Source organism: Heloderma suspectum, chromosome 1 (assembly GCF_057233095.1).
Source record: "Heloderma suspectum isolate Gila_16-S chromosome 1, 16-S_ref, whole genome shotgun sequence".
Classification (NCBI taxonomy): Eukaryota; Metazoa; Chordata; class Lepidosauria; order Squamata; family Helodermatidae; genus Heloderma; species Heloderma suspectum.
Window position 1 is genome coordinate 58,297,544 of NC_139458.1, and position 27,631 is coordinate 58,325,174.

General features: G+C 42.2%; 1 protein-coding gene across 1 annotated transcript in view; it reads left to right on the forward strand.

The window, feature by feature from the left end:
- PRKD1 (protein kinase D1) overlaps nt 1-15,780 on the forward strand; it is a 147,360-nt gene extending 131,580 nt beyond the window's left edge. The window contains exons 14-19 of the mRNA XM_084827267.1: nt 1,934-2,040; nt 3,166-3,327; nt 8,108-8,206; nt 9,175-9,442; nt 11,878-11,963; nt 15,501-15,780. Of these exons, the coding sequence (XP_084683393.1) occupies nt 1,934-2,040; nt 3,166-3,327; nt 8,108-8,206; nt 9,175-9,442; nt 11,878-11,963; nt 15,501-15,719 (941 nt within the window). The 3' untranslated portion in view covers nt 15,720-15,780. The remainder of the gene's footprint in view (nt 1-1,933; nt 2,041-3,165; nt 3,328-8,107; nt 8,207-9,174; nt 9,443-11,877; nt 11,964-15,500) is intronic.
- Nucleotides 15,781-27,631: the final 11,851 nt, after the last annotated feature.

The window sequence follows — 27,631 nt, forward strand, 5'->3', positions numbered from 1 at the left end:
TCCAAACTCCTCCCCCTCCCCAAGGGGGGATGGGGAGTACACAAGCTTGAGACTCACTGCAGTTTAGTTTAGTGAGTGGTGAGAATGTGGCCATTGGCTACTGATCACATAATCACACTAACTGCATCTGGGCAAAATACGTGCTCAGATATGTAATTCAAGCCCGGATGTATAGGCAATGGTATAGAGATGGAATCCAGAACTTTCCTGTTCTATATATTTGTGGAGTACATTAGCAACAAAATGGCTTAATTTTCTTTTTACTGCCATTTTAGGACCAAACTAATTGTGACACCATTCACGCAATTTCCATTTGCATGTCTAGCATTTAAAAAGTGTATATTGCAGGCGCAGGGAGGGGCTTGATCTGGATTAAGATCCTGGTAGGCGTGGGAGAGGGCTTTAACTCTTTGCACACTGGGACTGCTGCAATTTGAATTGGGCACACTTGCAGCTTGCACTGTAAGGATTGCTCTCATTCACACACAGGAAGCTTTCCTTCCAGTACAGTAGCAAGCATGGAGGGCCCAATATAGAACAGGACCATAGCAGAAGCCAAAGAATTACAATATCCCCGCTGCCCAGGGTTCCAGTCCAGACTAGTTCCCCTACCCCCTGACACGCACCTGCTGTTTATATTTAGAGGCGCATTCACACAATTGCTGATTGTATAAATTATGTCAGATGTAGTTTGGTACCCAGGGCCAAGCTAGGCATGATGTCAATTGTATGAATGGAGGCTTCCTTTGAAATGCAAGTAGCAGCTTCAGCAAGGTGATTTTTGTCAGGACCTTGGCAGGGAGAGAACGGATTCCTCTGCAGTCAGGTTGTCAGGCTTCCCTGAGGCTGAGGTTTACATAAAAAAAATACGGATGTCAGCTGCATTCACCCAATTAATGACACAAGTAGTTTGACCCTTAGATTGCTTTAGTTCTGCTCAGGTTTATCTGAAATGCTACACAATGTTAATATCAGAATTAATTATTATATTATTATTTATTTCATTTCTATACTGCCCCATAGCCGAAGCTCTCTGGGTGGTTTACAATTACACATTTTAATTAAAATTTCCTAAATGATCATACTGACAATTGAGATCAGTTTTGGAGGAGATTGGCTAGAAATTCAGCTTTTTTTAGAGAAAAAAAAGTTTATCTTTAAAATACAACAGTTTTAGACATTTCTGTATTTCTGGCTTTGGGCATTTTTTACATGCCAGTTTTAAAATATCTGGATTGGTTGGTTTGTTTGTTTGTCTGTCTGTCTTTGCATTTAACATTAGGATGTTAAATTAACATTAGGATTAGGATGGAGGACTTCTGTTTGGAAGTCCATGAGTGAGATTGGACATTGAGAATTTGAACTAAAGGGATAGACCCAAAGGATTCCATCCTACTTTCATTTGAAGGCAGTTGCTATGTTTCAACTTGACTTTCTTAGCGATAAAGCTTATATTATTCAAGATTTCCTATAACTGGTGATGGTAGCTCTTTGAGTGACTATGTATTTCAGTGGACCTGGCTTAAATGTCAAATTTATGGGCCATACTATTCTCAGACAAATTTCACTTGTTCCTGATATTTTTACAAAATGGAGAGTCACACACTGCAAACTTATGTGGAAGAGTAGCGTGCAGGGGCGGGGGAGAAAGTGAGCTTATCCTTTCACCATTTGCTGTTTTTCTTCTAAAATTTCCATCCACTGCTTTTTGCTCCATAAGAGAAAACATGTATTGTCCCTCTTTGCCTCAAAATGTGTTTAGAATTTTCATGATATTAAAGAAAAAAGACAAAATCCTTAGATTCCTTAGAACAATCTTCTATCAGATGAGACCTTGATGGTTACGTTTTAATAAAACAGAAAAACCTGAGTTCTAGAAAGGTGATGCTTCTCAGAGCTGATCATGTTAATTGGCATATTTTTCATCAAACAGGAAAACATCGCAAAACAGGAAGAGATGTAGCAATTAAAATCATTGACAAACTGAGATTTCCAACTAAGCAAGAAAGCCAACTTCGTAATGAGGTTGCAATTTTACAGGTATCTTTTATTTAATTACCAATTATATCCTGTATGTATTTAATTTAGAGCAGGGCAATAAAACTTACTGGGAACAGGTTTCAGCAGTAGAAATATATGTAACTAATTATGCATTGAATCTCCAGATAAAGTTCTCAAGTGTTGCCTCTCTTTGAGATAATTTCTAATCCACTTTAAATACAGGAACTTTGAAACCAAAATCTTAGTATCTTGCTAATTGGAATAATCGGAAGTAAATGCACTTTTGAGATGATCCAACACAATTAGAATTCTGATAGCTAATCAGTGGATATTAAGGGATCCTGTTGCCTGTCCCTAGACATGTAGAAAGAAGACATTATGAGCCACCTTTCTTTGGACTGTGAACTGAATCAAGGCTGCATTCATAGGTTTTGCATCATAGATGCTAATAGCAAATGCATTCTCTTTGTTGATACTTATATAGCCAAAACAGCAGCACCCTCACACAACAGGGGGAGGTTTCATCAAGCTTGAGGAAGCGTCAAGATTTGAAGAAGTACAAAAATATATATTGAGACAAAAATCTAAGAAGCCCAGTGAGGACTGGGCATTCTCAGTGGTCATGGAATGCTGAGGGTTTGTTGGGGAGACAAGAACAGAAAACTGGGAGGAAGGGGCAATAGAGTTTCCTGGAGGAGGGCACAGCTGGCTGGCTGGCTGGCTGGAAGCCTGAACAGGATCCCTCTATGCTGCAGCACTTTGGTGGAGGTCCAACTTTTTAACTATAAAAATGAAACCCTCCTTTTAATGTATGCCAGGTATGGTTTTTGGATCCAAGACTAGAGAATTTGAAGCCATCTGAGGATAACATGGTTCTATTTTTTTACTCTTAAAATAAATTGATTAGGACAGATTGTCCATTCTTTATAGAACTTTAACATGTTACTGGTGGCAGATCAAATTTTTAACAGCTTCTAAGGACATTTAACTTTGCATAGCAAGTTATTGCCATTATTATCATTATCATTATTATTATTTCTGGCTAGTTGTACTTATGCCAAAGGTCATGAAAAATGAATGGCTCCATAATAACTATTTCCTGAGCCTTGTCATTGGATCTAGACAAATGGGGCTCATTCATATAGTGTTTACCTTTTATAATAGAATCTGCATCACCCTGGGGTTGTAAATCTGGAATGCATGTTCGAAACACCAGAAAGAGTGTTTGTTGTTATGGAGAAGCTCCATGGAGACATGCTGGAGATGATCTTGTCAAGTGAAAAAGGAAGGTTGCCTGAGCGAATAACCAAGTTTTTAATTACACAGGTAAGAGCCCATTAAGGGATGTCAAATGTTATGTTTCACTTCCTATGAGTTTCACTTCTATAAATTAAAAATATCTTCAAATATACTCTCGATGAGGATAGAAGGTCACAATGTAAACAAAAGTTTGTTGAGAGAGAGAGAGAGAGAGAGCATGCAATTCAGAATGAGTAAAAAAATAATTGGGGTGATCCATTGCTAATGCAGTTTATATTTCTCCGGTTGATTTTGTACTGTACCTTTCTCTGAAACGCCACTCTGATAAAGAATCCTTATAGTCCAACCTAAGTGCTTGGCTACCTTGGTCCTAGCTGAAAGTAAGATGGTAATGGTTAATCATGATTTACAGCACCTCCTTCTTGTGTGCTTCAACAGCTTCCCCCAGTCCTTACTGTCAGTTGGGTCTGGCATGTAGCCTGCACATCCCTGATGGGCCCATCTTCTCTCCATCTCGGATGTGTGCAAGTTGTCCTTGCAAAGTTGGCCAGGTCCACAGTTGGGAGAAGGGGGAATGGTAGTTTGTGTGGGCACAGGACAGTCATGTAAGTGCTCTGATATTGGGTGCCCATCCGTGGGTGCCAGTTACGATGACTCATAAATTGCCTCAATTTGCTTTGGCTTATTAATTTATAATAAATATTCCCACCTAGTGTGATTCGGCATGTAATACGTAATGCAAATATGATCACCATTTCTGAGAATGTAGCATGCGGAATTCTTAAAATTATGACACTTATAGTTCACATTATAGGTGCCATTTTCCCCTCTCCCAACCCAGGGATGACTCTGAGGGGTAGTGGATACTCCCCCCAAATATTTCCTGATATCCCAGTTGCTCCCCCAACTTTTCATTAAAATATATTGTCATATATTTTCCCCTTCATGGAGCACTGCCTTGTTGTGGCGAAGGGGCTTGCGTAACTCAGTCAAGCCATAAGCTATGCCGTGCAGGGCCACCCAAGACGGACAGGTCATGGCGGAGAGTTCTGACAAAATGTGGTCCACTAGAGAAGGAAATGGCAACCCACTCCAGTGTTCTTGCCAAGAAAACCCCATGGAACGTATCACAAGGCTAAAAGATATGACGCCGGAAGATGAGCCCCTCAGGTTGGAACATGTCCAATATACTACTAGGGAATAGCAGAGGGAATTTCCAAGTAGCGCCAGAAAGAGTGAAGCGGCTGGGCCAAAGCCGAAAGGACACTCAGCCGTGGATGTGTCTGGTGGTGAAAACAAAGTCCGATGCTGTAAAGAACAATATTGTTTAGGAACCTGGAATGTCAGATCAATGAATCAAGGTAAGCTGGAGGTGGTCAAACATGAGATGGCAAGATTGAACATCGACTCTTGGGAATCAGCGAACTAAAATGGACAAGCGTGGGCGAATTTAATTCAGGTGACCATTATATCTACTACTGTGGGCAAGAATCTCTTAGAAGAAATGGAGTAGCACTCATAGTCAATGAAAGGGTGGGAAAATAACTACTGGGGTACAGTCTCAAAAACGATAGAATGATCTCAGTACGAATCCAAGGCAAACCATTCAACATCATAGTAATTCAAGTCTATGCCCCAACCACTGAGGCTGAAGAAGCTGAGGTTGATCAGTTCTTTGAAGACCTACAACAACTTCTAGAACTAACACCAAAAAAAAAAGATGTCCTTTTCATCAGTGGGGATTGGAATGCCAAAGTAGGAAGTCAAGAAATCACCAGGATAACAGGCAAGCATGGCCTTGGTGTACAAAACGAAGCAGGACAAAGGCTAATAGAGTTTTGCCAAGAGAACACGCTGATCATAGCAAACACTCTTTTCCAACAGCACAAGAGGCGACTCTACACATGGACATCACCAGATGGTCAATATCGAAATCAGATTGATTATGTCCTCTGCAGCCAAAGATGGAGAAGCTCTATACAGTCAGTAAAAACAAGACCTGGAGCTGACTGTGGCTCAGATCATGAGCTGCTTCTTGCAAAATTTCGGCTTAAATTGAAGAACATAGGGAAAACCACTAAACCATTCAGGTATGACCGAAATCATATCCCTTATGAATATACAGTGGAGGTGATGAATAGATTTCAGGGATTAGACTTGATAGACAGAGTGCCTGAGGAACTATGGACGGAGGTCCGTAACATTGTTCAGGAGGCAGCAACGAAATCCATCCCAAAGAAAAAGAAATGCAAGAAAGCAAAGTGGCTGTCTGATGAGGGTTTACAAGTAGCTGAGGAAAGAAGGGAAGCGAAAAGCAAGGGAGAAAGGGGAAGCTCTTTCCAACTGAATGCAGAGTTCCAGAGAATAGCAAGGAGAGACAAGAAGGCCTTCTTAAATGAACAATGCAAAGAAATCAAGGAAAACAATAGAATGGGAAAGACTAGAGATCTCTTCAAGAAAATCAGAGATCTCAAGGGAACGTTTTGTGCAAAGACGGGCATGATAAAAGACAAAGAAGGCAGGGACCTAACAGAAGCAGATGAGATTAAGAAGAGGTGGCAAGAATACACAGAAGAACTATACAGGAAAGATCTGAATGTCCCTGATAGCCATGATAATGCGGTCACTGAACTTGAGCTGGACATCCTCGAGAGTGAAGTCAAGTGGGCCTTAGGAAGCATTAGTAACAACAAAGCTAGCGGAGATGACAGTATTCCAGCGGAGCTATTTAAAATCCGAAAAGATGATGCTGTTAAAGTGCTGCATTCAATATGCCAACAAATTTGGAACACTCAACAGTGGCCACAAGACTGGAAAAGGTCAGTTTACATTCCAATTCCAAAGAAGGGCAACGCCAAAGAGTGTTCAAACTACCGTACAGTTGCGCCCATTTCACATGCCAGCAAGGTTATGCTCAAAATCCTACAAGCTAGGCTTCAGCAGTATGCGAACCGAGAACTACCGGAAGTACAAGCTGGGTTTCGAAGAGGCAGAGGAACTAGAGATCAAATTGCCAACATTCACTGGATCATGGAAAGCAAGAGAATTCCAGAAAAACATCTATTTCTGCTTCATTGACTACGCTAAAGCCTTTGATTGTGTGGATCACAACAAACTGGCAAATTCCTAAAGAGATGGGAGTACCAGACCACCTTACCTGTCTCCTGAGAAACCTGTACGAGGGTCAAGAAGCAACAGTAAGAACCAGACATGGGACAACTGATTGGTTCCAAATTGGGAAAGGAGTATGACAAGGCTGCATATTGTCACCCTGCTTATTTAACTTATATGCAGAGTACATCATGAGAAACGCCGGGTTGGATGAATCATAGGTTGGAATTAAGATTGCCAGGAGAATTATCAACAACCTCAGATACGCAGACGATACCACCCTAATGGCAGAAAGTGAAGAGGATCTAAAGAGCCTCTTGTTGAGGGTGAAAGAAGAGAGTGCAAAAGCTGGTTTGAAACTCAACATTAAAAAAACTAAGATCATGGCATCTGGCCCCATCACTTCCTGGCATATAGAAGGGGAATAAATGGAAGCAGTGACAGATTTTATTTTCTTGGGCTCCAAGATCACCGCAGACGGTGACTGTAGCCATGAAATTAAAAGATGCTTGCTCCTTGGGAGGAAAGCTATGGCAAACCTAGACAGCATAGTAAGAAGCGGAGACATCACCTTGCCAACAAAGGTTCGTATAATCAAAGCTATGGTTTTCCCAGTAGTAATGTATGGCTGTGAGAGCTGGACTATAAGGAAGGCTGAGCACCGAAGAATTGATGCCTTCGAACTGTGGTGCTGGAGAAGACTCTTACGAGTCCCCTGGACTGCAAGGAGGTCAGATCAGTCCATCCTAAAGGAAATCAACCCTGAGTGCTCATTGGAAGGACAGATACTGAAGCTGAAGCTCAAATATTTTGGCCACCTAAGGCGAAGAGAAGACTCCCTGGAAAAGACCCTGATGATGGGAAAGACTGACGGCCAAAGGAGAAGGGGATGGCAGAGGATGAGATGGCTAGATAGCATCACCGATGCAATGAATATGAACTTGAGCACGCTCCGGGAGAGAGCGGAGGACAGGAAGGCCTGGCGTGCTATTGTCCATGGGGTCATGAAGAGTCGGGCATGACTAAACAACTGAACAACAACAACATATATTTTATTATTTTTATTTATTTATTACATTTATATCCTGCCTTTTTTCCTCCAAGGAACTCAAGGCGGTATACATAATCTTCCTCCTCCATTTTATCCTCATAACAACAACCCTGTGAGGTAGGTTGGGCTGAGAGTCTGTGACTGGCCCAAAGTCACCCAGTGAGCTTCCATGGCTGAGTGGGGACTAGAACCCGGATCTCCTGACTCCCAGTCCAGCACTCTAGCCACTATACCACACTGGCCCTCTTGGATATATACTGGGATTAAATCTTTGGTCTCCTAATAATAGTCTCTGGTACCCCTTTGTTTGAAACCCTGAACAGATGGTTATTAAATCTGGGTGGGGTGGGGTGGGGTGCTGAGCTGTATTTGGCCCAACCAATAGGAGAGGACCTGTAGGCCTTTTTTTATGTACTGTGGAAAGAGTGCTTAGCAATCACAGTGGGCTATCACTGCTACTTGGGAAGTGTCTTTGGTATTAAGCCCCTCTGATTTTATATTCTTCTGTCTTGTTTATCCAGTGTTGAAGTGGATCATAAAATAAAAGCATTCAGATCACTTGAATTAAGTTGTTGTCTTTGTGCTTGCTGCTGTTTTATCTCATTTTCAGGAAACACATTAAAATTGAAGTAAATATTGCATAAATTCTCTATGTTACAGCACAGCTGATTTGTGTCTTTATAGATCCTTGTTGCCTTGAGACATCTTCATTTTAAAAATATTGTCCATTGTGATCTCAAGCCAGAAAATGTATTGCTGGCCTCAGCTGATCCTTTCCCACAGGCAAGTAAAAATAATTTGCTTTGTACAGATAAAAATCACCCCTCTGTTAAAGCAAATTACAATGACAAAACTGGTTTGTTACATTGAATGCCTCAGTTCTTTTTCAATGTGATACATGTTTAATGTGTATTGGTTTTTTGTGAAAATAATGTAGTGAAAGACCATGTCCTTTAAGCTTAGCTCCTCCAACTGTAAATTAAGTACGTATTTCCGCCAAAATCCCTTCCCTGGCCTTCTTTTCAGTAGTGTACCTGAAGCACTTGCACTTCTGCATACCTGTAAAGACTGTAATATGAAAATGTACATATCTTGCCCTTGATCTGAATTGTATGTACACAGATCAAACCACGTGAGAGATCGCATGTGTTTCTAATTGGTACGTTGGATACACAGATTTTCTGTGGGTTCACAAATAACTCCCTCATCTGCCATAATTATATTAATCAGTTCTTACTTTCAGTGGCCTACCAAGCTTAAAATATCACCCATTACACATATATACATAGTCAGGCGTACTGTCTATGTGATGTAAGTACAGGATCCATATCGCAGCTCCGGCGAAGACTATGGATGCAGCCAGATATACATAATTTGAGTGATGAGCCAGAGGTAGAAGCTCTTGTCATAATCAGGGTTGAGCTCAGGGAAACATGTTCATCCTGTTTTCAGCCAAAGCCAGCTGTCACAATGGTGATTGGCTGTTGTTCTGTGACATATTGATGAGGTAGCTTTCTCCTTCCCCTTGGAGCCATTTTTCAACTTCAAAAAAGAATAAGATTTTTCTTAATCGTGAATGAGATATCTTATCTTCAAAGATATACTCAACTTTGAACATGATGTTCACTTGTTTTTATCCCATGTATAATATATTGGTCCTCTGAATATACTTGAAACCATCAAGGTAAAACCACCACAACAGCACATTTTATTTATATTGGGTTTGTCTCATCAACTCTTCTACCAAACAGGTGAAGCTTTGTGACTTTGGTTTTGCCCGGATCATTGGAGAGAAATCATTCAGACGTTCAGTTGTGGGAACACCAGCTTATCTTGCTCCTGAAGTCCTGAGAAACAAAGGGTACAATAGATCATTAGATATGTGGTCCGTGGGGGTCATTATCTATGTGAGCCTAAGTGGTACATTTCCATTCAATGAAGACGAGGACATTCATGATCAAATCCAGAATGCTGCTTTTATGTACCCACCCAATCCCTGGAAGGAAATCTCTCATGAAGGTATTCCTTTCCCCCCTCCCTAATACACACATACTAGTGAAAAAAACAATCATTTTAAGTCTGTCTATTTATCTATTTATTAATCTATTAAACATCTATATCCCACATTTCCATAGTGGATGCCCAAAGTGGCCAACCATCAAAATAATTTTCAGTAAAATCAGGGCTGGGGCAGGAGGGATTAAACCTACCTTCCCCATGCAGGGTGGGTGGGGGCAATACAGATTGTACCCCACAACTGTAAATAAAGAAACAAAAGTAAAGCTAGGAGTGATATCTTTAATGTAATGTGTAGCTGAGACCTGAGTATGGAAGAATACTGAACATTCTTTTATTTCTTGTCTTGCTGCTACTGCCTTCACTGAATCACATGTGTGCATCTTGCATGTAAAGATTATTATTTCAGTGACCCTGCAATGTGTGTGTTTCTTGTTTAGAAAGAAGTAATGATGCAGCTAATCATGATACCAGCATAGGGAAAGTATTCGATTATTGGAGAGAGAGCTTTTGAAAATTAGTACTGAGATCTATTCCTTTGATTGCTGCCTTGCATTTCATAGCGAGAGCTTCTGTTTCACCTCTCTAATGTATTGCAATGTTTCTCATTATAACATGGAGAACAGAATGTATGATTGCCAATAGAAAGCATTGCATATTGGTGTCAAGGCTTTAGCTTGCCCTCATTATGCTGAAAAGCGATATTCCTCTCAAGGCTGTTCTAGCCCATCAAATGCATCTAGCAAGAAAATTGGTTGACACCCCAGGCATTTCTGCCATTACATTTGTACAAATCTGTGACATTAAACATTCCTTGTGCCTGCTGAGCCTTGTTGTTGCTGGCTATATATTTGTTCCTACATAGATTATTTGATGGATTAACAACTTACTACAGGGCTGGTATAAGACCGCCTGCCACCAACCTCTCTCCTCTCCCCATTCAACCCCAGCTGCCTTTGGAGCAGCGACGCATGCCTGCCCCCCCTCCTCCCTTCCCCCCTGACAGTGGTGGTGGCACTCGCCCTCCTTCTCCCTTCTCTCCCCACTGCCACTGACCTCTCTTCTCTTCCCCCCCAGCTGTAACAACGATGATGGTCACCCACCCCCTCCTTCTCCTCTTTCTCCTCCTCTCTTTCCCCCTGATAATGATGGTGGTGGCAGTGGCCACCACCTGCCCTCTTACCTCCCAGCCATGATGACAGAAGCGGTGCCTACTCACCCTCTCTTGCTTCTTACCTCTCCCCCTGATGATGGTGGCATCCCCCCCTTGTGGAACTGCTGCACTGCAGGCCTCTCCTTTGATGCCTTGCTCTGAGGGCTCCTTTCTCAGAGCAAGGGATTCATGAGAAGATGGTTCTGGAGATTGCTTGTGCTACAGCAGCACAGGCAGTCACCAGGCCCTCCTCCCCACCAATGCCTCGCTCTAAGAAAGGGCCCCTTACAGCAAGGCATTTGGGCTGGGCCCTCTGGGGAGCTGCACTGGCCACTCTCTTTTCTGTGCAGCTGGTTGGGCTTGTCAGAGAGTCTACCCGCCACTGACCCCCGTTAGGGGTCCTCAAGGTAAGACATCTGATGAGCGGCACTCTAGTGAGCTGTGCCAGCCGCTCTTGCTGCAGCAGGAGAGCGGCCAGCATGGCTTTCTGTAGTGCCGAGAGGGTGGGCATGTAGTTCTCCTAAAGGTGGGATCTGCCGCCTGAGGTGGGAGCTTCACCGCACTTCATGGAAGGGATGGCTCTGGTTTTCCAAAAGAGTTTTAATGTAAAATAACACAAAAAATGAATACCAATCATTCAGCTTTGCAAACGTGAATCATATCTCTGTGCAGTTGTATCAATGTTAGCAACTGATGTGCAATATGATTTCTTGATTTATGGCAGGGGTGGGCAACATGGAGCTCACAGGCCACATATAGGAACTGAAGAATAGATATGTCGGCAGACGAGAACCACACTTCACTTTTCTCTGCAACGCTTTCCTCTGCCAAACAGACAAAACAAAACAAAAGCAGCTTGTCTGGCAATGGGAACTGCACAGAAAACAGCATAAACAAAGTTATAGTTGCATACATGGTACTGTTGCACATGGATCCTGTCCATTGCATTGAAGCTCAGATGTCTTGAGTATGGACATTTTTTTGTTCATCTAGTTATTATTTGAACATTCTCTTTTATAGTGTGTGTGTTTGTGCGTGCGCATGCACGTGTGTGTGCATATGTATTTGTATAATATATACAATACATTGTATAGCAAGCAACCTGATAAAGACAGTTTTTTAAAAAAAAAACTCAAACTCTCTCAGCTGTCATGGCTGTCATGAACTGAGAGTGATTAGTTCTGTCTTGCAATTTTGTTTTTGTTACTGCATCTGTACTGTTACCATATGAGATACAAGCAGGTATTTGAGTGTGATGCCTTCTGAAATTATATTTTTTCTCCAGCTATTGATCTCATAAATAATTTGTTGCAAGTGAAAATGAGAAAGCGCTACAGTGTGGACAAGACATTAAGCCACCCATGGCTACAGGTAATGCTGCAAATTTCATGCCTTTCACCTTCTGTGCGTTTGTGGTTAGATACCAAACACAGACAACATTTTTATAACTGTCACTCCACATTTAGGCACAGTTACCTAGACATCAGTAAGGCTAAGGGCTAATTTAAATGTTAAAATCCATGTGGAGGCTATGGAAAAATGTGTTCATATGATAGGGCCCCAGAAGCCAGGTGTGACGTTTGAATGTCCTGTGCTGCATACATCTGCCAGATTGTGTACAACATCCTCATGCTAGCAGAGGCCATAGTTCAGTTGTAGAGCACATGTATTACATGCAAAAAGTCCCAGGTTCAATCCCCGACATCTCCAGGTAGAGGCTGAGGAAGACCTCTACCTGAAATCCCAGAGAACTGGTGTCAGTCAGTGTGGATAATGCTGAACTAGATGAAGACCTAGATGAAGACCTCGATGATGAAGACTAGATGAAGACCTAGATGAAGACCTCTATCTGAAATCCCAGAGAAGTGGTGTCAGTCAGTGTGGATAATGCTGAACTAGATGAAGACCTAGATGAAGACCTCGATGATGAAGACTAGATGAAGACCTAGATGAAGACTAGATGAAGACCTCTACCTGAAATCCCAGAGAATTGGTGTCAGTCAGTGTGGATAATGCTGAACTAGATGAAGACCTCGATGAAGACCTAGATGATGAAGACCTAGATGAAGACTAGATGAAGATCTAGATGAAGATCTAGATGAAGACTAGATGAAGACCTCTATCTGAAATCCAGAGAATTGTGGTCAATCAGTATGGATAATGCTGAACTAGATGAAGACTAGATGAAGACCTAGATGAAGACCTCTACCTGAAATCCCAGACAACTGGTGTCAGTCAGTGTGGATAATGCTGAACTAGATGAAGACCTAGATGATGAAGACTAGATGAAGACCTAGATGATGAAGACCAGATGAAGACCTAGATGAAGACCTAGATGATGAAGAGTAGATGAAGACTAGATGAAGACCTAGTTGATGAAGACTAGATGAAGACCTAGATGAAGACCTAGATGAGGACCTCTACCTGAAATCCCAGACAACTGGTGTCAGTCAGTGTGGATAATGCTGAACTAGATGACCCAATGGTCGCTTCAGCATTTTCTTAGGTCCATATGTAGCACCACTATTCCGGGGTGGTTCCAGGATACTCTACTTGCACTGGAACAGAGATGGTTTGTGCGATTGTCACAATGCATACAGAAAACGGTAGTGTTGTACTTTTGTTGTACACTGACTAAATATTGTGGTGCTCCCTCTGTAGACAGGTTTGATTAGCTCCCTCACTTTTAAACTTGAGGTGAACTGTTAAGACTTTTTAATTTTAAATGTCATCTAGCTTTTAGCCTGTAAGCAATTTCTTTCTCTCCTTTAGTCTTTTGTTCTGTTCTTGGTTGAATTGTATTTTTAACTGGCTTTTCATTGTATTTAATTTAATTTGTTCTTATGTGAGCCACCATGGGGGGACAATTTTAGGGTCAAAAAGCAGCAGATAAATAATTTTATTTAAAAATTAAAATTAATTATTGAGGAAATATTTCTTCTCATAATTAATGATTAGATTATCGATTTGACAGCCACAGGATAATGTCTTAACCAGTAGCATAATTTTCTCCTTTTTTAAAAAGGAAAAAGAAAGATCAGATAAAAAGCATTAGATGAAGTCACTGAGTTGGCCTAAGGATGGGCAAACTAGCAGTGTTCGAGCTCTGAACACAAAGATTCTCCAGACATCAGCTTGCTTCTCACCTCGCCATGATTTACACTCTCATGTGCGCTCACCGTTTGTTTTGCACAAATGGGAAAATTGTGCAGAACCAACAGCTAGCAAACATGAAAGTCGCACAAATAGTTCCCCAAATTGCACAAAGTTCCCCCCTAAACTAAAGTGTGGGTGATTTAAAACATGCACATTTTGAGAAAGTTGTGCATTGTTAAAGTACACATTTTGCAGTTATGAAGACAGGAATTTTTGAACATTTTCAGAGAAAATGTACTCCTGTTCACATTCACATTCAGGATCGCAAATGGGGCATTTTCAAGTGATTTGCGAACTGAAACTAAATTCTCCTACATCCCTATGTCTGAGAATTTAGTTCACTTTGCAAATCACTTGAAAATGCCCCATTCACAATCCTGAATGCAAATAGGAGTGCATTTCCTCCAAAAAAGTTCACAAATTCCTGAACTTTCCATCCAGATGTGATTTGCTGTTACTGCAAGAAATGGCTTTTTCAGTATCATCTAAAATCTGAGACTCCTTGCATGTATATGGGAGCTTCAGTGTATGTAAAGAGCTCCAACACAACATACACACACATCTCTATTCAGTTCAGCAAAGAGCTTCTCTGCAAATATATCTCTCTGTACATGGAACTGCCCTCATCATTGAAGGGAATGTGAAAATCTGTTTGCAGTTAAGAACACATTGCAAACCTTTGGATGGTAGCAATAGGAATTGCCATCACAGTCTGCTTGGGAACCTGACTGGATTTCTGTTTGGCTGAATCACCCACAATCCAGAAGCGTGAGGAGTGTGTGGAGAGAAAACTGGCTGGGACCATGGGGGCATTTGTATATGTCCACTCTGGTTCCTAAAATAGATACTAATTTTGAAATATCTTAACTCTTTAGCCTGGCCATTGCTTGCTACTGCTCTGTATGTTAGTGGACAATTCTGTGTTTTATTAACTTATTGTTTTATTGTTTAAACTCTATTTGTAAGCCTTCTTGGAGGCTTTTTAGCAAAAAGGTGCACTAGACGTATGAAGATAAATGAATGAATGAATGAATGAATGAATGAAAATATATGAGGGAAAGATCCATGAACTCAAAGCTGGTTTTTGAGCCTAGCTATTCAAAGGTATTTTCTAGTGAACCTGGACCTATTGATGTGTTTTCATGTAACATTCATTTTAATCTTCAAACAAAGATAAGCACACCTGGATCTTTAAAAAGTAACATGTACCCACAGCATAACAGCCTCGCGTGGCGCAGAGTGGTAGGCGGCAGTATTGCAACCGAAACTCTCCCCACAACCTGAGTTTGATCCCAGCGGAAGCCGGGTCTCGGGTAGCCGGCTCAGGTCGACTCAGCCTTCCATCCTTCCGAGGTCGGTAAAATGAGTACCCAGCTTGCTGGGGGAAAGGTAGTCGTGACTGGGGAAGGCAATGGCAAACCAGCCCGCTATAGTCTGCCATGAAAACGCCAGAGCAAGCGGCGTCCCTCTAGGGGTCAGTAATGACCCGGTGCTCGCACAGGAGGAACCTTTCCTTTTTCCTACCCACAGCATCCCTTATTCTTAACAGAATATGAGAAGAACAAGCATTTGTGGTATTGCTTATACCAGCCTTCCCCAACCTAGTTCCCTCCAGATGTATTGGACTACAGCTCCCATAATTATATGGGAGATGCAGTCCAATACATCTGGAGGTCAACAGGTTGGGGAAGGTTGTCTCGGTTGTTAATGGTTTTCAGATATTAGTTAAACAGATTATTTCCCCTCCTACAGGATTATCAGACCTGGCTAGATTTACGAGAGCTTGAATGTAAAATGGGAGAACGTTACATCACCCATGAGAGTGACGATTCCCGGTGGCAACAGTACGCGGGAGAAAATGGCTTGCAGTATCCAGCACACCTTATCAGTCCAAGTGCTATCCACAATGAACATCCTGAGCCAGAGGAAGCAGAGTTGAAAGCCCTCAGTGAGCGTGTCAGTATCCTTTAAATTGCAGCCCTTGTAATCTGTCAAAACACTGTGGAACTAATAAATACATACGGTCATGTTTAACATTTGCTTTGCAGAACTGCCATTATTTTCTGTCAGATGGGAACAAAGCTGTTACACTGTTACCACCATTGATGTATGGGAGTTGCCAAGACAAATCAACAGAAGCATTTTTTTAATTATTATTTTGTGTGAGCAACTGTGTTATATTAACAAAAAGTTCCCAGAAACACTCAACCTGTTGTTGTGGATGATTCCTGTTGTACTCTGAGCATTCAAACCTGTTTCCACTGTGCCTTTTCAGATAAGTGTTTCCTCTTACGCAAGCCTCACTGTGTAAGATGGAGCATCTCCAGGCGGATCTCTGGTTTTGTGTGCATCATTAATTAGTATTGTAATTGTTTGCAAACTCTTGAAGAGTTGATTACTGCTGCTGTTCTATGAACAACTTTTAACATTTTCGATAAACTTTGGGATTTTTGTTTTTTGCAGGGGGGGAGTTGTTTTTTTGCTGTGAAACAACACATTGAGATGCTGATGCAAGGAAACATGACAAAAATTATAAAAATAAAATGGTACACAGCATTGTACAGTTACAGACCAGATGCCCCATCTGTCATGTACATTTATTTGGATGCACCCACCCAATCATGTCATCCAGTCATGGTGCAACCTGTTTTTAAGCCTAAATGCCTTACCAATGTAAATTGCAGACTCACTTGTTAGTTTATTTCCTTATTCTTAGAACATTCTGCTGTAGCATGTACATTTAGAAGCTGAACAACATGTTGCCTTTATGTACGTTTTCAATAAAATTATGCTAAAAATACATTTAGTTTTATGTTGGATTACTTTACCAGTCTTAAGAGTTGCCAAGCTTGAACCAAGAGCTTCTGTCAAACAATAATTATTAATCCTTTTCAAACCAATACAGTGCTGTGATTCTAAATATATTTAGCAGTGCTCATACCACTTACAGCTGCTTAATAAGAGGAAACACCTTGTGGATCACAGGTTAATTACCATCAGAACGGCAGTTTTGGGTTGAGCACACTTGGAAGCAAGCACTATTTAGATCAATGGAATTTGCTTTCAATACATATATATATATATTTATTTGTTTATTTATTTATTTTCTTACATTTCTAACCTGCCTTCCCTCCAAGGAGGCCAAGGCAGTGTACATGGCTCCCCCTGACAGTTTATCCTCACGGCAACCCTGTGGTGTAGATCAGGCTGAATGAGAGAGCAACTGGCAAAATGTCACTCAGTGAGCTTCATTGCTGAGTGTGGGTTTGAATCTTGGTCTCCCCAGTCCAAGGGCAAAGTTTGAACCATATCACCACATTGGCTCTATATTAACATCTAATATGAGGCTGCTGATATATAGCCATATACAGATTGCCATAGCTCAGTGGTAGATCACATACATTGCATGCAGAAGTTTCCTGGTTCAGTCCCTGGCATCGCCAGGTAGGGCAGGAACTCTCCTGCCTGAAAGCTGGGACAGCACCTTCCAGTCAGTGTTGACAAGACTGGACTAGATGGGCCAATGGCCTGACTCAGTATAAGGCAGCTTCCTGTGGTTTATTTATTTATTTATTTATTTCCCACCTTTTTTCCTCTTTGAGGAACCCAAGGTGGCGTACATAATCCTCCTCCTTTCCATTTGAGCCTCACAACAACAACCCTGTGAGGTTACTATGTAAGCTTGAGATCTCCTCCAGTGCAACGCTTTTCATGAGTCAATTGGTTCACAAAATTTGGCTGCCGGTCATGAAGTGTAGAGAAAGCGAGTGATGTATACTTTGCAGGCATTTGCAAAAAAAAAAAAAAATGTGTTTATTGAATTCATCCTCTTTATTTGTAAAAAGATGCGATGCATGTGTCTAGATGGGGAGGCAACTTTATAACATAGTACAAGAATAAAATCAGTTTTTGAGATGTCTTGCAATAATGATCAGGGAGTCTGCGCATCAGCCAAGCAATCTAATGTTGCATTAGTAATCCTTAGAGGCCACCTTTTTTGTAATGCATATGTATGTCCTTGCTGGATCTTGTACATCTTATGGTAGTCTAGTATTATTTATTAAAAGTATTTATAGGTTGTTTTTCTGCCCACCAGAGCCCTCAAAGCAATTTACAATTTAAAACAGCAATCCAACCAACAAATCACAACAGCAAAATAGAAACAGAAATGGAACCTTCTTTAAAACAAGACCAAGACCAACATCACAATTGATCAAAGGTCTGGCAAAATAGTGCAGTTTTTACTGCTGCTCTTAAATGCAGTAAAGATGGAACCAACTTGAGCTCCCTAGGGAAGGAGTTCTTTAGTGAGGGCACTGCTACAGAACAAGCCCTGTCTCTTGTATCCACCAACCTAGCCTCTCTTGGTGGTGGGATATGCAACAGGGCCTCTGACGGAGATCAGAAATTTCAGGCACACTCATATGGGATGAGGTGATCTTTCCCAGCCCCAAGCAATTTAGGGCTTTATATAGCAAAACTAGCACATTGACTAGGGCATAGAAATAAAAGGGAAACTGGCATAGTTAGTTCAAGACTGCGTGCTGCGTTTTGTACTAGCTGTAGTTTCCAAATAGTTTCCAAGGGTAGCTCCATATAGCATGCATTGCTGAAGTCTAAATGACAGGTAATTAAGGCATGGATCACTTTGGACAGATGTGCCTTTCCCAGGATGGGGCCGAGGTGTCGCAACAGCCAAATATGGCAAAGGCACTCCTGGCCACAGCACTCACCTGGCCCTCTAGGAGCAATGTTGGGTCCAAGAGTGCAACTTCATCGAGACCAGGCTATACCTCCAATCTCAGGTTGGCTTGCCTATTGACCAACAGAACCTCTGTCTGGTCTGAACTGAAATTCAATTTGTTCATCCTCATCCAGTCCCTCACTGCGTCTAGGCAATGGTTCAGGACTTCCACGGCCTCCTTCATTGAAAAGAGAGATAGAATTAGGTGACAGCATAGTGATGAGACCCAACCTCAGAACTCTGAGTGACCTCTCCCAGCAGCTTCATGTAAGCATAGGGGACAAAAGAGAGCCCCAAGGAATGCCATAGGCCAGCTGCCACAGGACCAATCAGTAGTCCCCCAGCACTAGCGCCTGGGAATATTCAGCCAAATACGACCAGAACCACAGTGAAATGCTGCCCCATGTTCCAGAAGGGTACCATGTTCAACGGCAGCCTTCCCCAACCTAGTGCCCTAAAGATGTTTTTGACTTCAGTTCCATAAGTCCCAGCCAGTATGGCCAATGGTCCAGAAGGGTCAACATGGTAGTAGTCCAAAGCATCTGAAAGGCACCAGGTTGGGGAAGGCTGAACAATGATATCAAATAGGTTCAGCAAAACTAACAAGGACACACTTCCACCATCACCCTCGTTACCAGTGTAGGGCATTGCTGAGACATCTAAGGCTGCTTCTGTCCCCAGACCATGTCTGAACCCAAATAATCAGCTTCATCCAAGAAAGCGGTCAATACAAGTGATTCTTCTGGACGTTAAAATGAATTGAGATTAGTCTAGATTTCAAAATAGCATTGAGCTGAAAGCATCTGGCTTATTTAAAAGATGCTGAACTTCTATTGCTTTGCCAAGTACACAGGCTTGGATGCTAAAATATGTAAGCTTAAGGAAGTTCATAGGAGGAATCCCTCTGGAGGGTTGGCAGCCCTCCTGAACCAGGTTGGATGAATTGGTGAGGACTGCTGGGAGAAGGGGGAATTGTCAAACTTGGATCTAAGATAAGTTAACTTACAGTGTCTAGACATGTAACTATACATGTCTACTCAAAAGTAAGTCCCACTGAGTTCAATGGGGCTTACTCCCAGGTAAGTATAAGATTGCAGCCTTAGGGAAGTACACAGAAGGAAAATTTCCCCTCCCTGCCTGCCCCTAACAGAGCCCTGCATACCATCCTACATTTTTTAGGAGCCCCCCCCCCAATATTCACAGAGGCTTTTCAGGGGGTTGCATGGGAGAGGGGAGGACATTCTTTTATTCATTTGATTTATTCTACCTTTCCACTACAGAAATGCTTCTGAATGGGGCTAACAATGAAAAGAACCAAAATTTATAAATAAAAAAAAACTTTGTTAAAACAATCATCAAACAAATACCTTTCAAAGCAAACACACAGCAAAAGAATAAAAACAGCACCCAACACAACACGCCAGCTTGCATGTCAAAGGCATGAAACTTCTGTTAACTTCTAGAAGGCTGCAATCCTATACTAATTTACCTAGGGGTAAAACTTACTTCAGAGCACACATGTATAAGATTGTGCTGTAAGTTACCTTAGGATCCAGCCATACTGTTATATTTCTAAAATGAGAGAAGCCTGATTCAAGTCTGCCTGGCTGGAAATGACACAGTCAGGCCTTAAAGCTATATCCTTGAACCCCTGATATATGGAATCTTATTTCTCAATGGTGTGCATGGCCAAGATACCCACTATTTGCTTCATATGCCCAAGTCTGGCCCCTAGCACTGAAAACAACTTTAAGGGATCAGCTTTCATTGTTGTTGTTCAGTCGTTAACGTCTGCTGAAACATTTCTCATGGTGCTATTTTGAAATGCAAACAACTGCAAATAAAAGTATTGTTGGAAATGATTTCCCTATGGAAGGGTAGAGTTCTTGGCCAGGGAAGGTCAAACATTGTTTGGGACTCCCAAATCCATGTCTATGCAGACTTTTGTATCCCCAGGACACCCCAGAGGCAACTTTAATAGGGAAAGAGTTGAGTACACATCCCAGACATCCCTTGAAGCAGGAAATAAACCAATCTAGATGTTACCCTGATGACCACCATTTTGGATGGCTTTACAGGGATTGGATAAATTCATGGAAGAGAAGGTTATCAATGGCTACTAGTCCTGATGGCTCTATTCTGCCTCCAGTATCAGAGTTAGTATGCCTATGTACACCAGTTGCTGGGGAACATGGGCGGGCGGGTGCTGTTGCACTCATGACCTGCTTGTGGGTTTCCCATGGGCAGGTGATTGGCCACTGTGCAAACATAATGCTGGAATAGATGGACTCTTGGCCTGATCTGACATAGCTCTTCTTACTTTCTAATGTACTTTTTCCTTCATAATTGGTATTTCTTTAGCATGTTTCCCACCCTCAAACCATATTGTGTAGCAGCAATACATGAGATGGAGATATTGGCTGGATTCTAAGTACCCATGAGTGGAACTCTGCTCATGGGATGCTCCCACTGGTGGAAGTGGAGGGGGAGAGAAAGAGAAGTGGTAATTTTTGCGGATTCCTGTTTCTCCCTGTAGGCCCCTGAAAATCGGTTCCAGAGGGTTGGGGGACTCTCTGGAACAGCATGAAAGGTAGTATTGAGGACTGCAAGGAGAAGGGTGAATTGGTGAAAAAAGCGCTCCTTATACCAGTAGGAGCCTCTGCTGGACCCATTCATGGAAGGGCAACTCAGGATCCAAGCGAGCCACTGAGTTCACCCACCCCAACCATTTTTATTGAAAACTCATGCTGTGACCGCTCCAATTAGAAAGGAAATTTCTGTTTCATAAAATGGCTTGAAGGTGGGAAAACCCCATGGATATGCCAATCCCTGTGGTGAAAGTAACTTTTAGAGTAGCTCTAAACCTCACTAATAGGTACTATTGCTCTTCCAATTCTCTCAGCCTGGTGGTCTTCTACAAAGAACAACAACAACAACAAAATGTAGCTTGACTTTCCCTCACATCCAGGATACCTGTTTGCGTTGGGCAAAGTCAGGTCAAGCGAGCAATATTGCTGCAAATATTTCCAAAACAAACTACCTCTTCTTAGCGGTTTCTAAGTGATGTGGCATATAAAGAAAACATATAAAGCCATGTGAGAACCAACTTCTTTTTCTGCTGCAGCACAAATTGTCTCATTATCATCTATTGTATTTGTTTTCATTTGAAAATTCTTTAACCATTGAATACCAACAGAATCATTTCTCCCCCTTTAATGGTCTTCAGGGGGAATTGTTTTTTGAAAACTTGTCAAGATTGGAGACTCATGCAAAGAAACAACACAAATGTGGCTTTTGTATGGCTAAATTTGCACAATTATTATAATTAAGTTAAATTTGCTCTGACAATAGTGGGATACATAAAATCTGCAAAGTACGTTAACTTTTATTGTGTTCTAAAACTTACAAAACCTGTTTATTGTTGGAAGTTATACCTAGAGATTAAAGCTGATACAAAAGAGACTGCAAATTAGTATAATCTTTCAAAAGGCTGTAATTTGAATGAGATGTTTGCCTTCCAACTCTGAAACTGGATCATATTTTGTGCCCGAGGCCTGCTTTGAATTATACCCATGAAAGTGCAACAGAATGAGTTGGCAAAGGGAGAAGAAATGAGGCCACAACTGTGCCAAAATATAATGTGTTTATTTAAATGTATTTGAATGTATACAGCCTGACTCTTCTTGGGGACATAAAGAGGTAAGATAAAAACAAATATATACAAGAAACTAGGCCCCTGCAACCTAAGATCAGTCTGATTAGTTCACATCTAATCTAGATTTGGCCTTACTGTGCTCTTACCTCCTTGGTCCATAGTTTCCCAGGCTACAGAACTTCCCATTTCCCCACAACTCCTCTATACTGTGTGAGGGTTTTTTTTCAGCCCTTGAGACCTCACAGTTACTCAGTTGCTTCCTTTCTAAGATCTCTTCCCCCTCGACTCATACTTTCCTCAGGCTGCGGCTTTCAGAACACCTCTTATTCACTATCATTCTTTTTTCAGGCTATTTATACCCCACCTTTCCTGAAAAAATAAAAATAGTCTGAAGCAGCTAACATCTCTATTAAAATAATGAAACATTGCAAATTCAATTAATAATACAAAAGAAGCATAAAGCAGCAAAAGAAAACCATACAAAAAGGCAGAAACTATCAAAGTGTCACCAGAAAACTCACTAGCACCTCACAACAGTAGCTAGCTACTAAATAGATCTTCCCTTCCAAAAAGGATGTCTTTTGCCACCTGCTGGAATGGTAGGAGGCAAGAAATACAAGGCAGCTTTGTAGGAAGGTGCCTTATACTGGGTCAGAGTATTTGTCCATCTGGTTCTAGTCTATCTATCTCTGACTTCCAGCTTCTGTCTCTTCCCTACTGTCTATAGTTCACAGCCCCTCTTTTTCATAGGCTGACCCAAATCAACATTTCATTTCCCTTACAGAACCAAGTAAGCCTATTAATTTCAATGGGACTTACACCCAGGTAAATATGTATAGGATTGCAGGCCAAAAGAAAAAAAATGTTAAAATTCCACTCTCCTTTCAAATTCATCAGTGGAAATAAAGCATTTGGGTTAGATCCAGATTCCATCATGCAGACTGATGGCATCCTGTAATCTGCCCATGCCACACACCTGATCTGCCCCCTTTTCACCTCTCCTGACCTTAGAGCATCGAAATTGGGGAGGTGAGTGCCTGGGAACTTTACATAGGGGGTGTTTGTTGGATCTCATCTTTGCTTTCTCTCTGACCTCAGAGGGTGAAATTCAGTATTTCCTATGTCTCCTGAGACACCCTTCCAGGGCCATAGGATTGCACTGTAAATAATGCCCAGTTCGACCAAATTCTTTTGAAAATGTGGAAAACACCACTTAACAATTACAAAGAGTACTACCCTGGCTACTCTATTAATTCTTTTAAGTTGCTGGAGTATAATAGATAGATCTAAAGCACATTATTTCTCACATATAAATTAGAAAGGGAGATGAATTATGGCTTTCTGCATGTATTTTTTTTTCTTGAAACTTTTCTTTGAAAGTCATTGAACTATGATAGCACTGGGTGTTTATTCCAGTGTGCAAACAACACAATCCTTTTCTTTCCTCAAGCCTCCTTGAACTACTGAGCATGCCAAATATATTACAAATCTCCTTGTACAAATATTTGTTGGTTTTTCTACTAGAATGTGTCATTAGTAATCAACAGAATACATTGCATTTTTCTCCAATGCTGTCCAAAAAGCTTATGCTGTGAAATCAGAACTGTTTGCAAATCAGTCAGGCAGAGACACTCTTGAATTCCTAAGATAACCAAAAGCTTGCCAAATCCATTGTAGAAAAAGGGCATTTCCATTGGTATTAAAGTGAAGAGGCAAAATTAGGATAGTCTCATCCTAAAATGACCCTTCAGCATAGATTTGCCCTGTGCTGCTGATTTATTGGTTTCCAGTCACATGCAAAAGACCACTGCTATATTTATGAAAGATATGAAGAAGGAGCAGCAATGAGGTTCAAGTTTGCTAATTACATCAAACATCCCATAGTACTTAAGTCTAAGGTAGGCTATGAAGAAGATCAGAAGGATAGCTTCAGACTCGGCAACTGGGCAACAGAATGGCAAATCTGATTAGGTGGAAGAGCTGCCCAACAATTCTGGACATCTGAATGGTATGCAAGATTAAGTACATAATATAATCACTTATGGACTGTTTTTTGATTTGCTGAACTAGCTGAATGAAATAACTTCACAGAGTTTGCAGGAAATTATTGTTGGTGTGTTTGTGTGTGTGTGTATGTATGTATGCATATATGTATGTATTTATATTTATTACATTTGTATACTGCCCGATAGCCAAAGGTATCTGGGTGATTCGCACCAATTTAAAACAATGTGTGAGTATTTTTAAAAAATCCTATATGTGTTTTTAATATTCCCCAGTTTATACACATGCATATGTGCATACACAAACTATGCAACCCTTTAATCTCCTCCAATGATGTACAATAGCAGCCTAGCAGCAATTGGTCAAATCTTTTAAATCTTGAGTGAATGTTGGACGATATCTGACAGAGTCTTTCTTCAAGCAAGAAAAAAATTGGCCATTGTAGCATTCCTCCCAGCTAAATAAAGAAATAGCAAGTATTTGCCTATTCCAGTCTGCTAGAAAGCACAGCAGTGGCCTCTGGATATCTTGACCCAGTTACTACAGTGATCTTTGGACATCTTAGAGAAGGAATGCATGACCTGGTCCACTCAAACACCTGTTTTCTCCTTCTCAAAGGTATAAACAAAAATAAACACTGCAGTAATGAAGCATTAAGAACTTAAGAAGAGCTGTACTGGATCACACCAAGGTCCATCTAGGCCAGCATTCTGTTCACACAGTGCCCAACCAGCTATCCACAGGAAACCCACAAGCAGGATACGAGTGCAGTGTCTTTATTCAAGAAGGCCTTTGGCCTGTAAATGGGTTCTGTGTTGGGTGCTGTTGTGTTGCATGGGGTGCTGTGTCAATTGTGTTGGGCGCTGTTTTTATTCTGTAATTGTTGTTTTTATTGTATTTCACTTTGTTGTTTTATTGTTTTAACCAACTTTCTGTAAGCTGCCCTGAGTGCCATTTTTGGTAGGGTACAAAATAAACAAATAAATAAACAAATAACAGCACCCTCTTGCCCATGTTCCCCAGCAGATAGTAACATAGGCATACTGGGTGGCTGGGTGACCAGCCAGATGGGCGATTAATACATTTAATAAATAAATAAAAATAATACTGCCTCTGATACTGGAGGTAGCATATAGCCATCAGTACTGGCAGCCATTTATGGCCTTATCCTCCATGAATTTGTCCATTCCCCCTTTAAAGCAGGGATGTACAAAAGTCATTTACCTTGCCCGAAATTTTATTCGTGGTGGGGGGAGGTGCTCTGTCCCTCCCCCCAAAATTCTGGTGGGGGGGAGGCACTCCGTCCCTCCCCCCTGACATTCTGCCCGGGGGGGAGGCGCTCCGTCCCTCCACCCCCAAACCCTGGCCGGCCGGGCCACAAATGGCGGTGGCTGTAGCCGCCGCCGTTTGCGTCCTTGCAGTCAGCCGTGATAGGCTACATAAATGTTTACATAGCCTATCACGACTGAGTAAAAAAAAAAACCATGCATATGCAAATGGCGGCGCCCATGGGCGCCGCCATTTGCATATGCACGGTTTTTTTTTTTACTCAGCCATGATAGGCTACGTAAACATTTACGTAGCCTATCACGGTATTTTTAAAAAAATCTAGCCGTGATAGGCTACGTAAATCTTTATGTAGCCTATCACGTGTTTTTTTTTTTTTTTTACTGGAAATGGTGGCGGCGGCAGCCGGTCGGAAGACTGGCTGCCGCCGCCGCCGAACCGCCGCCGAACCGCCGCCGAACCGCCGCCGAACCGCCGCCGAACCGCCGCCGAACCGCCGCCGAACCGCCGCCGAACCGCCGCCGAACCGCCGCCGAACCGCCGCGGGAGCCCGCTGCCACCAGGAGGATTCGCCCAAGGTAAGTCCCGTCCTGGGGGGAGGGCGGGGGGGCAGACCATTTCACCACCAATTTCGGGGGGCCGAATGCACTGGCATTTGGCCTCCCCGAGATTCGTGGCAAAATTCTCTGACATCCCTACTTTAAAACCATTCAAAGTGGTGGCCATCACTACATCTTGTTGAAGTGAATTCTGAAGTTTAACTATGTGCTCTGTGAAGAAGTACTTCTTTTTATCTGTCATGAATCTCCCACCAATGAGCTAGGGATAGCGGAGAATTCCGCCACGGATTTCAGTGAGGCCGAATGCAGTGAGACCCTGAAATCCGTGGTGGAACAGCCTGCCGCCTCCCTGTGGATTTCCCCCGGGACGAGGCTTACCTGGGGTGGATGTTCCGGATGGCGGCGGCGGCTGGTCTTTCGACTGGCTGCCGTGGCCGCCATTTGCATCTTGGTCTTTGCCGTCATAGGCTATGTAAGTATTTACGTAGCCTATCACGGCAAGCCAATTAACCCCCCCCCCAAATGGCGTACACAAATGGCGGTGGCTATGGCGGCCATCATTTGTGTTCCCTATTGTTCGCCATTTTAGTCTATGTAAATATTTACATAGGCTATTATGGCAAAAAAAGGGGGGGCACGCAAATAGCGTAGTGGGCGCTATTTGTGTTCCTTTTTTTGTGCCGTTTTAGCCTACATAAATATTTACGTAAGCTATTACGGTGAAAAAAAAAGGAACGCAAATAGCGCCCACTACACTATTTGTGTTCCCCTTTTTTTTCGCCGTAATAGCCTATGTAAATATTTACATAGGCTAAAACAGCGAAAAATAGGGAACACAAATGGTGGCCGCCGTAGCCACCGCCATTTGCGTACACTTTTTTTGGGGGGGGTTGCCGTGATAGGCTACGTAAATACTTACGTAGCCTATCATGGCAGCTTAGCTGGACACAAATGGCGGCCACTACGGTGGCCGCCATTTGCTTCCGCAGCAGCCCGTCTGCGGCCGGAAATCCAGCTGTGGACGGCCCTGGCTGGCTGCTCCGCGGAGCCGCCACGTAGCGGAGTTGGCTGGGCAGGATTCTGGGGGGAGGACCAGATCGCCTCCCCCCCATTGAGGATTCTGGGGGGAGGGACAGAGTGCCTCCCCCCCCATGAAAAATCCCGCAAAAAGGTAAGTGATATCCCTACAATCAGCTTCATGGGATGACTCATGAATCTAGTATTATGAGAGAGGAGAAAAATGTCTCCCTATCCACTTTCTCCACATCATGCATAATTTTGTACACCTCTATCATGTCTCCTCTCACTTGCCTTTTTTCTAAGTGAAACAGTCCCAGGTGTTGTAACTTTTCTTCATAGGGGAGTTTTCCCAGCCCCTTGATCATTTTAGTTGCCTTTTTCTGCACTTTTTCCAATATCCTTTTTAAGGTGCGGTGACCAGAACTGTACACAGTATTCCATGTGTGGTCGCACCACAGATTTGTCTAACAGCAGTATGATATTGGCATTTTTATTTTCAATTCCTTTCCTAATTATGCCCAACATGGAATTTGCTTTTTTACAGCAGCTGCACCTTAGGTCAACATTTTTATTGAGTTGTCCACCACAATACCAAGATCTTTCTTGGTCGGTC